This window comes from Otolemur garnettii, unplaced genomic scaffold (genome assembly GCF_000181295.1).
Source record: "Otolemur garnettii isolate 467f Iridium unplaced genomic scaffold, OtoGar3 scaffold00001, whole genome shotgun sequence".
In the NCBI taxonomy this organism is placed as follows: domain Eukaryota; kingdom Metazoa; phylum Chordata; class Mammalia; order Primates; family Galagidae; genus Otolemur; species Otolemur garnettii.
The window spans coordinates 35,078,915-35,096,107 of NW_003852396.1; the positions used below are offsets into that span (position 1 = coordinate 35,078,915).

At 38.1% G+C, this 17,193-nt stretch overlaps 1 protein-coding gene across 1 annotated transcript in view; it reads left to right on the forward strand.

The window, feature by feature from the left end:
- The window catches only part of DNHD1 (dynein heavy chain domain 1), a 94,397-nt gene that overhangs the window by 25,985 nt on the left and 51,219 nt on the right, over positions 1 to 17,193 (forward strand). Inside the window, 3 exon segments of the mRNA XM_023509892.1 lie at positions 8,990 to 9,244; positions 9,342 to 9,479; positions 9,605 to 9,680. Coding sequence (XP_023365660.1) covers positions 8,990 to 9,244; positions 9,342 to 9,479; positions 9,605 to 9,680 — 469 coding nt within the window.

Consider the following 17,193-nt stretch of genomic DNA (forward strand, 5'->3'; position numbering starts at 1 on the left):
TGTGATACATGCACACTGTGGAATACTATTCATCCATTAAAAAGACAGTGGTGGGTTCGAATCCCCAGCCCGGACCCACCAAACAACAATGACGGCTGCAACCAAAAAATAGCCGGGCGTTGTGGCGGGCGCCTGTGGTCCCAGCTACTTGGGAGGCGGAGGCAGGAGACTCGCTTGAGCCCAGGAGTCGGAGGTTGCTGTGAGCTGTAGTGCCACGGCACTCTACCCAGGGGGACAGCTTGAGGCTCTGTCTCAAAAAAAAAAAAAAAAAAAAAAGACGGTGACTTCACATCTTTTGTAATATCTTGGATGGAGTTGAAACACATACTTCTTAGTGAAGTATCACAACAATGGACAAGCAATTATCCAATGTACTCAATGCTAAAATGAAGAGAGTTCAATTTTTTCTTTTGAGACAGAGTTTTACTTTGTTGCCCTCTGTAGAGTGCTTTGGCATCCTAGCTCACAGCAACCTCCAACTGTTGGGCTCAAGCAATTCTCTTGCTGCAGTCACTCCCAAGTAGCTGGGACTACAGGCTCCCTCTACAATGCCTGGCTATTTTTAGAGATGGGGGTCTTGATCTTGCTCAGGCTGGTCTTGAACCTGTGAGCTCAGGCAATCCACCTGCCTCGGCCTCCCAGAGTGTTAGGATTACAGACATGAGCCACTGTGCCTGGACTTGAGAGTTCTATTCCTAATCAACGTTCAAATCCTCCAGAGCCAGGGAAAAACTAACACCAGTTATTTAAGTAGTCTTGCCTAATAATGAAGCTTCCATAAAAACTCAAAAGAATGTTTTAGAAAGCCTCTGAGTTGGTGAACATATCTCCTTGAAGGGTGGTGGACCCTGACTCCATGGAGCAGAAGTTCCTATGCTGAGTACCCTCCTCTGGCTGTTTATCTGTATCATTTATTAATAAGCTAGTGTGATATTATACATACATATAATAAGTAATATATATATTATATATATTCATATATATTTAAATATATATTTGGTCCTCATTCTGGCATACAACTTCTAAAATCTTTGGAATCTTCAGAGTGTTGTCTTATTGATGTTAATTTTAGTTTGGTAACTTCAGGATGGGGCTAGTATAAGGCGACCAGATGTCCCACTTTTAGTGGGACAGTCCTGATTTTTAACAATTTGTCCCGTGTCCTGCAGTGTTTTAAAAAAGTCCCAATTTTTGGAAAGAATGCACAACAAGCTAGGGAACAGTGGGAGAACAGGAAAGGAATATACGGTTTTTGGCTGCCACGTGGCTATTTCACCAGGATATGAGTTTTATATTATTTTTGTTAATTTTATAATGTTAAACTTTAATAATAACAAATAATTGTTGAGAATTGATTATCAAGAACTGCTTATCAAAGTTCGCATTGTTGATTAGTTGTTAGAATTTGACCACCATTGTTTGGGCTTAATGAACAATGACATTTTGGGGCATTGGCAACAACGAAAACATTTTGTAACTATCTCTCAGATGATACACATCATACTGCGTGTGTGCTAGTGCTAGTTAAAAAAGTGATGTCAACAAATCAGCTATTCAGATAATTGAGGTAAGTATTTTACTTATTTATTTCATAAATTTAGCAGACAGTACTCGTATTATTTATATTTTATAGTGGTGGCAAAAAGTCTAGTGCTGGCCTTGAAAGTGACACTTACAACTTATGAGGTATCATTACTAAAAAAATATTGATAAGGAAAAGGCTAAATCTTGGACATCAGCAAAAATCACAATAGAGAACCAATGGTTAGAAATATTTCATCATTTTGAAACAAACCATGTTCCATACAATGCACTAAAAATTGTGGGATACTGTGCGGTCCTTACCAGGAACTAATGCTGCGACTGAACGTGTTTTTTCAACGGTAAATAAAGTGTGGACATCAGAAATATCACAATTAAGTGTTGAGACTTTGAAAGCCATTTTATGTGTGAAATATAATTTAACAAATTCTTGTGAAAAATTTCATGATTTTTTAAACAATCACAGCAATCTACTAAAAAAATTCACTCAAATGAGAAATATGCCAAAGAATAAAATAATACTATACATATTTTTTAAATGTATCATATTTGTAAATTGTACTTATGTTGAAATTTAAAAAAATATATTACAATACTATTTTTGCATTCTATGAAAATTTTTGTTGCTCTGTATAGATATAGACCAAAATTTTTAATTAAGAACCCCCCCACCCCCCATCAATGGTGTCCTGCTTTACCAATATTAAAATCTGGTTGCCTTAGACTAGTGGAAAGACTAAGGCATGATTAGAGGTTTGAAACTTTTAGCTCCTTCAACTTCCTCGGAAGGGAAAGGGAGTTTTTCCTGAACAATTGGTAAACATAAGTGTGTCTCTGAATTACATCAGCTGCTCTAGCACATTAATCTTGAGGAGGGAACTGTGGGAATCCTGATTTAAAGCCATTAATTCAGAAGTGTAATAGCTATGGGTTGAATGTTTGTCCCTTCCAAAACTCATGTTGAAATTCGGTTTCCCCCGTTGTGATGTTAGGAGGATGGAACTGTTAGGAGGTGATATGACCATGAGAAATCTCACCTCATGGGTCAGATTAATGCCATTCGAAGAGTGAGTTTGGGCCTCTTAGCTCTTCTGCCACATGAGGACCCCCTTTTGCCTCTTTGCTCTTTTGTCACATGAGGACATGAGATTCCTCCCTTCTGGATGATGCCGCAAAAACGCCCTTGCCAGATCTTGGAATTCCCAATTTCCAGAACTGTGAGAAAATATATTTGTATTCTTTATAAATTACCTAGTCTCGGGTATTCTGTTATAGCAGCACAAACAAAACAATACAATAGGCAATAACCTACTACTTTGTGATTGGTACCTGGAGAAGGCAGCAGAGACTGAGCCTTCAACCTCTGGGATCTGACATTTCTCTATGTTGATAGTCAGATTGAGTTAATTATGGGACACTTGGTGTCTGCTGAAGAATTATTTGCTGTATTTTGGGAAAAAAACATACAGCTGGTGTTAGAAGTATTGTGTGGGGTGGGGTGTAAGAGTAGGAAAAATATCTTGATTTCTCCTATCTCTTACAGAGTTCTTTATACATCCTAAATATGAGTTCTGAATTAAATAAATGTTTGAGGTCTGAATTCAGTTTGTGAACTTGCCACTATGTGCTTATGTTGGCAGCACTGTACAAACAATTTGGTAAAGTTTCATAACCTGGTATATCAGTGTCTCACTGTTGTCTTCTTATAGACATGTTGCAGTGTCTTGCTGAGTGGCATTCATTATTGTTGTGTGTGTTTTGTTTTGTTTTTTGAGTCTCACTTTGTCACCCTCAGTAGAATGCTGCAGAGGCATAGCTCACAGCAACCTCCAACTCTTGGGCTCAAGAGATTCTCTTGCCTCAGCCTCCCAAACAGCTAGCACTACAGGTGCCTATCACAACGCCTGGCTATTTTTAGGAATGGGGTTTCACTCTTTCTCAGGATGGTCTTGAACTGTTAGTTCAGGGCAGTTCACCTGCCTCAGCCTCTCAGAGTGTTAGGATTTATAGGCATGCACCACCACTCCTGGCTTATTGCCATTATGAGAATTGGAGTTTAAATTAGAGCAATGAACAAACCTCAAATTTCTTTTTAAATGTGGCATGAGTGGAAGTGAAATCAGAGACATGTTCAAGTTTATGGGGATAATGTCTTGAAGAAAACAGCACTGTATAAATGGATTACAGTTTTTCTGGGAAGAGAGAAAACGTCACTGATGAAGAGAGACCAGGATGGCCAGTAACAAGCAGAACTGGTGAAAAATTTATTGAATTGTACATCAAAATTGTTTGCTGACTATGAGAATCATAGCAGACCAAGTAAACATCCATAGAGAAACAGGAAAATATTAACTGAAAATCTTGGCCAACAATTCATGACTCTTGCATCACTACAATTCACCAGCTCACACAGCACTGTTGGTGGGGGAGTTTTTAGCTAGTAATTAAATAACTATATTGCAACACCCTCTCTACTCACCTAATTTGCACCCCCCCCAGTGACTTTTTTATTTACCCAAATAAAGGAAATATTGAAAAGAAGATATTTTGATGACATTCAGGAGATCAAGGGTAATATAATGACAACTCTGATGCCTATTGCAGAAAAAGAGTTCCAAAATTGCTTTGAAGGGTAGACCGAGTGTTGGTATCAGTCTATAGTGTCTCAAGGGGTGTACTTTGTAGGTAACTGTAGTGATATTCATTAATGAGGAATATAGTACTTTTTCTAGGATGTGTTTGCAAACTTAATTGTGTCAGACCTTGTATTGTAAACATTTTTTCCAAGTCTGTGGCTTACTGTTTACTAACTAGTTTTTTTTTAATTTTTAAATTGTATATCTTTTAGATCTTTTCAGAGACTTGGAACCCTTTCACTATTTTAATAATGTCTTTTGATGAGCACACGGTTTTAATTTTCTTGAATTTCATTTTATGGATCTTTTTTGGTTAGTGCCTTTTTTTACTTTATTGAGCCTTTGATTCCTGGTTTAAGACATCTTTGTCTATCCCAAGGTTGTGTAGATCTTCTCTTATTTTTTCTTCTAGATATGTTTAGCACTTTATCTTTCACATTTATGTCTATGATCTATTCTAAATGATTTTTTATGTATGGTGTGGGGTAAGGGTTTAAGTTTTTCCCATTTAGTGATAAGACTTTCCTTTCTCCACTTAATAGTAAATATGTATTAGACTAAAACTATTGTTTTATTCAGTTATTCTCTATTATGAATTATTTCAATAATTTTAACCTACTTAAACTTACCTTTGAGTTTCTGAGAGAGATATGTGTTAAATATCCCCTCCTGCGATTATAGATTTGTTCACTTCTCCTTGCTGTTCTTTCAGTTTTTGCAGCATATTTCGATATCACATTTTGTGCATACAGGCTCATTTAATAAGAAGATTTCTTAGTGACTTGCTTCTTCTATTGTTCTGAAAAGTCTTCATCCTCATTACTGCTTTTCTTCCAGACTTCTTAACCATATTTGTTTGATATTTTTCTATTCCTTTGTTTTCAACCTTCCTTTATTATTTTGTTTCATGTGTACCTTTTATAAATTTCTAGAGAACATTTAGTTGGAGAGTCTATGTCTTGTAATAGGTTTATCTCATTTATTATGATTACTGATAACTTTTATTTTTGCCATCTTGTTTTGGTGTTTTCTATTTCCTGTGATAATATTTGACTCCTCCTTGTATTTATTGTCTTTTGTTGGATAGTTTACATTTTTGTTGCTATCACATTGGTCACTATGAAAGTTTTAAGACAGACTATGTTATGATCCATTATTTCACTTCCAATAAACGCAGTCAACAGGGTTGTTGCTGATTCACCTGTGCAAATTTCAACTTGCTCAGCTTATCAGTGTTGCTGGGAGTGGTTCATTTGTTTCCATCTATGCGGTCTTTATGTTTTTCAAAATTTTCATAATGACCCACATATTGCCCTCTAATGGTTTAGATGTTGTGCATTTTATTCTTCTCATGGTTGCTCAGGTACTACTCAGCATTTACTCATCTTTCTTAATTTTGGAATCTTGATTTTTTCAATAGATTCTTGTAGCTGGAGGAGGCCATATGACTCAGATAAGGGCAATAAAACCTAAGTGGAAATCACTGTGTGCCTGCCTAACTGGTGTTGCTGTTCAACTTAATATTTAATAACAATGTCTCTTTCATATTTTTTTTGTCAAAATACCTTCCTAGAGAGGCTTCTCTGGTCGTCAATTTATTTTGCTAAGCAAATTATCCCAAAGGGTCGTGCAATTTAAGATTGCAACCCCTCACTATCAACAGTACTTCTATCCCTCTTTTTAGTTTTTTCATAGTACTAATTACTTTTTTACTACAATATAAATAATGTATTTATTATATTGTTTTTCACCCTCTCCCAGAGGGCAGGGATTTTGTCTGTTTTATGACCCAATATATCCCCAGTGCTTATTACAGGGGATAATGCCACATAGTAGGTGCTAAATGAATGTCAACTGAATGAATGAATGCCAAGTGTGAATTTGTATCCATATTTTTCTCTCAGCAGAATAATAACCTTAGCATTATCCTCTTCTCTTTATCCTTTCTATTACTCTTATATTGATATCTTCTGGAATTTTCTTTGAAATTGTCATAAACATTCTCATTTTGTACCCTACCCATTTGTCTTAGTTTGTTCAGGCCAATACAACAAATACCACATTGTGGTTTATAAACAACAAACACTTATTGCTCATACTTTTGGAGGCTAAAAGTCCATGATCAAGGCGCTGGTAAATTTGGGGTATGGTAAGGGCCCGATCCTCATAGATGGCACCTTCTTGCCGCGGGAGGGACTATCTCGCTCTCTAAGGCTGTTTTTTAAATTAACAAAGATTGAACATATTTAAAGTGTACGAAGACATGATTTGATCTATGTATACACTGTGCGATGATTACTACAATCAAATGAACACATCCATCACCACTGTAATGCAAAATGATCTAATTCAGAGAGGACCTTGGAAACTGAGGGTGGGTATGACATGTCTTTATTAAGCTCATGGTGGTAGGCAAACAAGCATGGGGAAATCCACACAGGCAGTAGGTCCCATACACATGTATACTCAGGAGAACACAATAGTGGCAAAGTGCCATACAACAGTTGCATAATTATGACATCACTGTGTATAATTATGGCTATCTAAGAAAAACATAGTGCTTTCCAGCTGGACTATGAGCAAGAAAGCCCAAACAATTCTGTCTTGCCCTGTACCACCCATGCTGTACATTCGATTCCCGGAACTTGTTTGTCTTATAAACCAAAGTTTGTATCCTTTGAATAGAGTTGCCATATGATCCAGCAGTCCTACTTTTGGGTATATACAATATTCAAAGGAAATGAAATCAGTATCTCAAAGATATATTTGCACCCCCGTGTTCATTGCAGAATTATTTACAATGCCCAGGATATAGAAGTAATCTAACTGTTCATTGGTGGTTGAGTAAAGAAATTGTAATACATATTTGCAGTGGAATATTAATCAGCAAGAAAAAGAAGGAAATTCTTCCATTTGGGGCAACATGAAAGAATCTGGAGAACATTACACTAAGTGAAACAAGTCAAAGAAAGAAAGACAAATACTATATAATCTGGGATCTTTTTGTCAGGGCAGTAATCCCATTCATAAGGGAATCTAATCACATCCCCAAAGTCTCCACCTTTTAATACCATCAACTTCAACACGATTTTATTTATTATTGTGTTTCCCCGAAGATAAGACCTACCCCCAAAATAAGCCCTAGCAAGATTTCTATGCATTTGTTAAATATAAGCCCTATCCTGATAATAAGACCTAGTGACGGGCATGCCTATGCAGCATATCCCCTGAAAATAAGCCCTAGCGTGTCTTCTTGAGAAAAAATAAATATAAGACAGTGTCTTATTTTCGGGGAAACATGATATTGTTTGGGATTCACTGAGGGTACAAAGAATTAGGTTACACTGATTGCATTTGTTAGGAAAGTCCCTTTTACAATTGTGCGGGGTTAGGATTTTTCCATAAGAATTTTGGAGGGAACATAGCACCATTCAAAATTAACCATATGTTTTACAAATTTCTTTGCCCATCAAAGCTTCTTGTAGACCATACTTTTTCCTCCTGGACTCTTTGTCCTCTGTCTGAAATATACTGTTCCTTACTTCTTTTTTAAGGAAGAATCTGTGGGTGATAAATTTTCTGATTCTTTTTATTATGTATATAAAAGTCTTTTCCCTCACATGTTAATGATATTGTGCCTAGGTATAGAATTAAGAGTTTAATTTTTTTTCTTATAACTTAGAAGTTATTTCCCTGGTGCTGCTATTTAAAAAATGTATACTATAAGAGAATCTAATGAAAAGAAATTAAAAATGTATGCTGATTATGTTTTCTTATAGTAATAATTATTATTTTTGTTTTTTGCATGGTTTTATACTAACTGGCATTCAGTAGGCCCTTCCCATGTGAGATGATGCATTCTTTTTACAAACATTTACTGTGAACCACCCCATGTCAGGCAATTAAAAAATGAGATAAGGCATGACAGAGACCCCTTCCTACAGAGGCTTATGGTAGAGTAGATGAGTCACATAAATAACTAGATAATGATAATGTGCTGCACTGGACTAAGGGCTGTGAAGTGGAAGGGGTATTGTTAGAACATGAAGGAGTATACCTCACCGAGCCCAAGGGCATGTTTGTATATGATATGCCTTGCTAGGGGTTCTACTGTCTTGTGCCTGGGTCTCAGAAGATGGCCTGGCGCCTGTGGAGAGCAGAGATAACAATTCTCAGACGCCAGTCAGTTCTAATCACCTGCTCTATGGAGCATCAAAAGGAACAGGAGAGCAGCAAGGACAAAGGGTCCATCTAGCCAAACATAGCTTACTGCTGTTTCCCTTCTACTCTTCAACAGGACAAGCCCTGAGTGTTGGCAACTGTTACAGCCTTTGTAAGCTGAGAAACCTCCCAGATCTGAACAAAACCCACAGAGAGGCGCCCAGGTTTTTCTCCTACGTTGCCCCTCTGCAGTGAGGCCCAGAAATAGTGTCTACTGTACCATAAAGCAGTATTATATCACTCAGTAGGTCGCATCGCCCCAGCCTAATGGTTGAAGTTTACACCCCAGAAGTATTGCTTAAATGTACTTTTCTAATCTTTTTGCATTGTGAACCTCTCTATTTACATATGCACAAATTTTCTATTTGAGTTCCACTCCAAGGGCTGTTAATAGACAGGCATGGCCTATCATATTAGCACAGTGTGACCTTTGAGTAATCTCTACTAAGAAGGAACCCCTTGTGTGCATATCTAGGCTCGAGGATCCTGGCTTCAAGACCTAAGAGTTTGCACAGACCAGTGGGTGGCTGATTGGCTCTCCATCCCCCAACCCCTTATCTGTGGTGAATTTCCAGTCTCTATGCTGACAGATTCACGAGGACACATACCAAATGCAACAGGGCCTGCAGGAGCGAGTGCAGAACTGCAACAGGATTAGGGTAGGCCAAGGCTCCATCTACCTTCAGAGGGTCCAGCGCCAGCAGCTAGAGAAGAAGCTAAAGCAAGTAGAAGCCTGGATGCTGCAGCTGGGAAGGTTCGCCCACCTAGTCAACTACATGATTTGTCAGAGCCTTGTTTCTATCATGGAAAAGAAGATTACCTCTTTTGTGGCCGACATCCTGCAAGTGAGGTGGTGGGTGGCATGTGTGGAGGTGGGCGGGCAGTCAAAGGCAAGATGGGGAGTATATGTATCTAGCCTCTTGGCCTCTCCTTCTTTTATAGGCCCCAAGGCAGAAACCCTTCCTCTCATCACACTTGATCTTTGATGATTATGGACAGCTATCTCATGACCCCTGTATTGAAGATATGACCCAGACTCTAACAAGAGGCCTACGGTCTATCATGACCTCTGCCCTACAGGTATTCTGGATTGAACAGGGGCAAGAGCAGGGGGGATATCATCTGTGGAATCAGATGCCCTCAGCCTCATTTGAATTCCTCATTGTTTCCCTATTTCTGTCCCTTTTCCATATCCTGACATGAAGGTTATACAGTCTACAGATCAAATGTACCCCTGGAATTATCTATATGCTGAAGGTATTCAAGGAGACCAGGCAGCAGGTAGGAAGAGAGGGACATGTGTGGTGCAAATGGCATGGGAAGTGAGCAGGAGGTGAGGCTATAGAGTCAGGCCTTGAGTGTGGATGAAGCAGCTGTAACCTGAGTATTGCACATGTGGTTTGTGGGTAGAAGGGTCAGGGGTGTTTTTGCTCCTTAATTCATGTGCTTATGTGTATGTGCATGCACTGATGGGTGTGTGAAAGAGGGCGAGTACGTTATCCTTCCCGTGATTAATCCCAAACTCTGTGAGGTTTTTCTTCTAATGTCATAATTGCATCTCATTTACTGTTGAATTTGATTGCTAAGTTAATCTGTACTTATTTCAAGAGCTCTGCTCATTCAATATTTTTTTATTTCATACAGCTCTTTTTTATTTCATATAGAGTAATTTCTTAGTATTATTGAGATCTTTTATGGTTACCAATCATCATTAGTTATCAATAAAATCATTACATACATTTTTCACATTTGATAAGTCAACACTTTTTAATTCTCTCAATGAACTGGTAGGTATTCATTAAGATGATTTAAAGACACAAAGATAATTTTAGGAAATAGGTGACAAGAAGGCAAACTGTTTATTGAAAGCAACTTGTGTCTTTTATGAATTACACCAGTTTGGGAACATTTTTCCTCCAACGTATTCAGAGTAATGGAGACTACTGACACTCGTTTTACATAGTGCAGTGGAAAGAAGAAAGTTTGGGAGTCAGACATGTAACTTTACAAATCTGCAAAGTGGGAAAGACAGAAATACCTAAGCGGAAGGATTGTTTTAAAGATTAAAAGAGATAACGTGTCTAGTGCAGTGCTTATCACTTAGTCATACATGTTGCACATAGTACTTTCTTACAGTTATGAGAATGAAAGACTTAGATAAATCAGATATTTCACAATATTTTTTCATTACATGCTATACCAATAAATATTATTAATGCCTGTCATATTTTTTGAGTGGTTAAAAAAACCTTGAATTTTTATTCTAAGCTCTAGTAAAACATAATTTGCACCTGCATTATCTTAGGTTGTCTGTTCCACTTTTAAAAGGACAGCATGGCCAGATGCAGTGTAATCCTAGCACTCTGGGAGGCTGAGGCAGGTGGATTGCTTGAGTTCACGAGTTTAAGACCAGCCTGAGAAAAAGCAAGACCCCGTCTCTAATAAAGAATAGAAAAACTAAGGCAAGAAGATCGCTGGAGCCCAAGAGTTGGAGGTTGCTGTGAGCTATGATGCCACAGCACTCTATCCAGGGCAAGAGCTTGAGACTCTGTCTCAAAAAAAAAAAGGAGAACAGCAGGGACTGATGCACTTGGGGGAATGTTATAATGTATACATCTTAATTTCAAATGGTTTAGGGGAAAGAAAAAACAACAAAGAAAAATAGACAAAAGGAATGTGGCGAAATGTTAATAATTATTGACTGTAGGCAAGTGAATAAGGACATTCATAGTACCACTCTTTAAACTTTTCCACAAATTATAAAGAAAACTGATCTACATGGAAAATCAGGTTAATGTCATGGAAGAACCAGAACCAAAGTTCTAATTTAAAACTGTACTTAAGTTCTTTAAGAAAAATGGAGTAAATTTTTAATAAAGGTAAATATACGGCAGTTAAAACACTACCAGTACTTAAGAAATGTACATCTGAGTGAGAAATCTTTTACTTAAGTGAGGCAAAATTTGTATGGCACTTTAACTAAACCAAAAAATGATTTCAACACTTCTCTACATAACATACAATAGGCACCCTCAAACTACGGCTCGCGGGCCACATGTCGCCCTCTGAGGACATTTTTATCCGCCGGGTGTTTTTGCTGCTGCTGCCTGTCCTGCTTAGCAGCCGACTCATCCTGGGGCCCACAGTCTGGCCCTCCAACGGTCTGAGGGACAGTGAACTGGACCCCTGTTTAAAAAGTTTGAGGACCCCTGACATACAAGAATATGAGATATGACAATTAAGTTTGCAAATTTATCCTAGAAATAGTGCTATAGTCCTCATTGCTGAATACACATATCACTGTGGTCACCTTTGAAATACTCCCCTTGGAAAGCTGTGCACCAAGGCCAGCACCTAGTTCACTCTTCAAAGTAATTTTGGAACTCTTTGCCTGGAGTGGCTATCAGAGCTGTTGTTGCATTACCCTTGACATCTTCAGTGCCATCAAACTGTCTTCTTTTGAATATTTCCTTTATCTTTGGGTAAAGAAAAAAGCCATTGTGGAGGCTAGATCAGGTGAATAGGGTAGGGAGTGGGTTCCAGTACAGATATTTGTTTACTGGTTAAAAAACTCCCTCACAGACAGTGAAATGTGAGCTGATGCATTGTTGTGACACAGGAGACATGAGTTGTTGGTGAAGAGTCCAGGTTGTTTTTTGTTGTTGTTTTGAGATAAGGTCTCACTATGTCACCCTCAGTAGAGTGCCATGGCATTGCAGCTCACAGCAACCTCAAACTCTTGGGTGTAAGCCATTCTCTTGCCTCAGCCTCCCAAGGAGCTGGGACTACAGGTACCCGCCACAATGCCTGGCTATTTTTTGTTATTGTTGTTGTCATTGTTGTTTAGCTGGCCCAGGCCAGGTTCGAACCCGTCAGCCTCATTGTATGTGACTGGCTCCGCGTATCCACTGTGCTGTGGACACTGAGCTGTCCAGGTTATTCTTGTGTAACTTTTTCATATAGCCTTTTCAGCACTTGCAAATAGGTAACTTGGTTAGCTTTTGTCCAGTTGCTACAAATTCTTAACAAACAATCTCTCTGATATGAAAAAATGTTAGCAGCATTTTTTGACTTTTGATTTGGACTGACGGAACTTTTTGGGCTGTGGAGAATCGGCTGACTTCCATTGTGTACTTTCATGCTTTGTTTCAGGGTTGTATTGGTACACCCATGTTTTGTCACTAGGGATAACATGGCCCAAAACATCATCTTGCATTTCCAAAGGTCTTGGCAAACAGTGACTCTCTTTTGTGGCTGCTCTTCAGTGGGCTCCTTTGGGACCAGTTTTGCACACACCTTTCTCATGCCAAGATCTTCAGTTAAGATTTTTCTAACTGTTTCTCTTTCACTGTTTACTTGGTCTGCTATGCTTTTCACAGCTAATGATTTTGACATACAATTAGAGGAATTTTTTAAATCTTTTTTTATTTTTATTTTTTCTGGCATCAGCACAGCAATTCAGAATAGAGGAATTTTTGGAACGTTTTTGTCAGTTTTGCTCATTATTTGCCACCCTGACCTGTCTTCATCAGATTTCTCTCCCCTCAGAAAAACGTCTAATCCATTTGTACACTGCCATTTTCTTGGACCAACACATCCTTGATTTCACTTCTGTTCTTGCCAAATTTAACAAGAAATTTAATGTTCGTTCGTTGCTCTTGTTCATGTTCCCAACATTGTCACAATGGCACACAAAAACACGCAACAGCAATAATGAATGCCACTCAGAAAGAAACCACCACATATCAGCATGATGGCAGCTGTGAGACAGTGATATACCAAGGTTATGACACTTTTTTTTTTTTTGAGACAGAGTCTCAAGCTGTTGCCCTGGGTAGAGTGCTATGGCGTCACAGCTCATAGCAACTTCAAACTCTTAGGCTCAAGCAATTCTCTTGTCTCAGCCTCCCGAGTAGCCGGGACTACAGGTACCTGCCACAGTGCTCCACTATTTTTGTTGTTGTTGTTGTTATTGTTGCAGATGTCATTGTTGTTTTAGCTGGCCTGGGCTGGGTTCAAGCCCTCCAGCCTCAGTGTATGTGGCCGGTGCCCTACCCACTAAACTACGGGTGCCATCCAGGTTATAAACACTTCACAAAGTTGTTTGCACAGTGTTGCAATGTAAGTGCATGGTGGCAAGTTCATGAACTTAATTGTCAGAACTCGTATGAAAAATAGACTCCTTTAGAAGAGAAACTTGTTCATTGACTAGGTTCTAGTCCATAAAAGAATACTCAATGTATTATTAATAAAATGGCTATGCCGTATCCTGTAGTCTTAAGATGTTTTCTTCTATATTTCCCAAGAATATTTTATGACCCAAAAAGAGTATTAGTATTACTATCTGATGTTTTTACAATCTTATCAGAAACTTTCTGCAGGTAAAACTGAGAAAATACTTTGTTCATCTTTTATGTGTCAAGTTCAAAGCTATTACCTTAAAATTCTTACATTAAATTTAATGTGACAGTATTCTAATAAGATCAGAGTACCTTTTGATATTTGGGGTAAAATAAATCAGTTACACTGAAAAGAGACAAATGCTTGCCTACGTTTTGTTATTTAATCTTTTGATGTGCACTTTGGTTGGAGTGGTGTGAAGTTAGCTTAGAGATACAATGCAAAGAATGAAAACCGTGGTTACTATATTTTTTTTAAGCAGGGGGTTGCACATGTCAGGGAAGAGTTTTTAGAAATGTTAGGTATGAGCAGTATGATGAGAAAGGAAGCTCAGAGGGAAGCAGTGTGGCAGTGAGTGGATTTATAGATGAGAGGGAAAGAAAGATTTTTTTTTCTTGCTCCTCTGCGAGAAACTTTGATGAAATGAAGAGTTGTATAAATATGGTTGACAAGATTGGCTCTGTGTGAAATCTCTGAGTCACTCATTTAAGGAAACTTATAGTAAAGAACTATATGTTTTAGGCCTTTTAAAGTTGGATCAATATTTAAAAATACAACACCATATAGACATATATGTATAATTATAGTGATACATGACTATTTTAAGTAGAACCCCTGAATCCCTCAGAAATGACAGATAATTTATGCTTTTTTATTTAGTTCATATCACATTTCTTTTTTTTTATTAAATCATATCTGTATACATTAACGCATTTATGGGGTACAATGTGCGGATTTTATATACAATTTTGAAGGCTTACATCAAACTGGTTAATATAGCCTTCACCTCACTTACTTAATTATTGTGTTAAGACATTTATACTCTACACTTAATAGATTTTACATGTACCCTTGCAATATGCACCATAGGTGAGGTCCCCATTTTTCCTCCCTCCCCTCTCTTCTCTCTCCTATAGCCCACAACCTGGGCTATAGTTGCGTTTTATCTTTCATGGAAAGTGTGGGAGATTGTACACTCATTTTATAAGAGTACTGAGTACATTGGATACTTTTTCTTCCACACATTTCTTAGCATAAGCAAACTTTACTCTTACCTTGGCTATGAAGTTATTAGTGATACCTATTGTTTTATTTTATTGGGATTTTGTTTCATCAAATTGTATTAAAACTAGGCTAGCTTTTCTTTCCATTGCTTGGAATCACACTTGAATTGACAGAGTACTTTATTGCCTAAGTACTCGCAGGGGTCTTGGCACCTTGAATTACTGTTCTTCAATCTCATCTTATATTTTGGAGCTCATGGCTCGGCGCCTGTGGCTCAAGTGGCTAAGGCGCCAGCCACGTACACCCAAGGTGGCGGGTTCGAATCCAGCCTAGGCCCGCCAAACAACGATGACAGCTGCAACCAAAAAATATAGCTGGGCATTGTGGCAGGCACCTGTGGTCCCAGCTACTCGAGAGGCTGAGGCAGGAGACTCTCTTGAGTCCAGGAGTTGGAGGTTGCTGTGAGCTGTGATGCCACAGCACTCTACCCAGGGGGACAGCTTGAGTCACCTGTCTCAAAAAAAAAAATAAAATAAATGTTTTGGAGCTCATGAAACAGCAACTATAATAAATTCAAAGGCAGAAAAGAAAGTAACAGAACCAACCTTCACAGGAACTGAAACTAGATAGTCAGTAGGAGAGCTTGTCCCTCAAATTGCTGCTTATCCTTTCACCTCTTCTTTCTGTGCATCGTCCCAATTTCCTTGTTTCTTGAGAGCAGCTATCTCTGCTTCCTCTGGACCTTCTGCTCCCTTTTAACTATTGCTTTCAAGCGACTTAGACATTTTATAGCACCAACTTTATCCTTACCTCTATATGATGTTTCAGTTAAGTTTTTCTGTCCGTAAGACTTCTTAGTCTAGATTTTCAAAAAGGACTATAATTGATTTAGCCTATCCTATAGATTGAATCATGCATCCATAAGTCATGGTAAGGGGGATGGGTCATGGGGCAAAGTAACTGATTTTAGCTCTAGGTAATGACAGATCATCTTAGAATGGTATGGATGTTAGGGGATGTTGCAATCTTCAGCTATCCTTGTATTTGGCTATAAATAGATGGTATATGGACCTGCATGTGTGAGTTCCTTTCAGATTAATTAATAATAATCTGAACTCAAAACTATGTAAGCAAAAAGGGAATTTTTTCAACGCTTCCATTTTTAAAAAAATGTCAGTTAATTTGGGAATACATATGATTTTCTTCCATTTTTCTTATAGATGACATAGTTTGCTTCTGTAAGGTTGAAGTCCGAGTTGTAGTTCTGTCCTTCACCCAGGACGTGTATACTCTGAATACACATATACTCTGCAGTGTACCTGTTGAGTAGGAATTTACCCACCCACTTTCCCTTCTCCACGCTACTTGAATTTAGTTGAATTTAGTTTGTCTCTCATGTGAGCATGTAGTTGTTAATCTATTGGTTAGTTGTGGTTAGTGCTGGGTACATGTGATGCTTGTTTTTACATTCTTGTGATACTTCCTTTAAGAGAAAGTTCTCCAAATCTGTCCAGGTTGCTACAAAAGATACCAAACTCCATTTTTTCTATGGCTGAACAGTATTTTATGGTATACATAAACCATGCCACTGGTTTTTTTCACACAGAAATGTTTTACTAAAAAGGTAAAAAAACTTTAATCAGAAAGTCTGATTAAATTCCATTTAACTCAAGTTCTTAAAAATAGTTTGGGAAAGACAATAGGATACATCACAGAAAATAGGCAGCTGCCAACAATTCTTTGATGGAAAAGAAAGGTGCATACTTACACACCTGCCCAAATGATTATCAAGCCTAAGCCTAAGGTTTGCTTTTCAAAAACCGGTTTCAAGATACCCCAAAGAAACCATACTTACCCCAACAATACAAAAATTTAACAATGAAATTTAAGTATATAGCAAAAATCACATATGGCAACATATGTGATAATTTATAAAATAAACCTTCCAGCCCTAGGAGACCAAAATGGGGAGACCTTACATACATAACACTGGGGCTAATAGCAAATGGAACAGCTTAAACATTTTCTCAATGACTGACTAAGCCACAAAAAGACAGCTTAGGAAAACTCCTAGCACACAGGTTTTCTTTTTTCCTAGCCCATCCTCTTCTACTTGGATAAATCTGGTTATCCATCAATATGTACATATTAATAAATTAGAGTAATTTTTCTACTCTATTACCACCCTTTTTTTTCCCTTTTAATTTTCCCCTAATTTTCTCTAGCAACATTTTTCCTTTGGTTTGACCAGTTCACCTCAGAAGGCTTGGAACCTAAAATGAGTGTTGACCCTGACCGGAACAGCACTAGGGAAATGCAATCCTAGAAAAGGCACATTTTTAACAGAGGCGGCTTGACAAAGAGAAGCTTCCGTTCTCAATGTAACAGT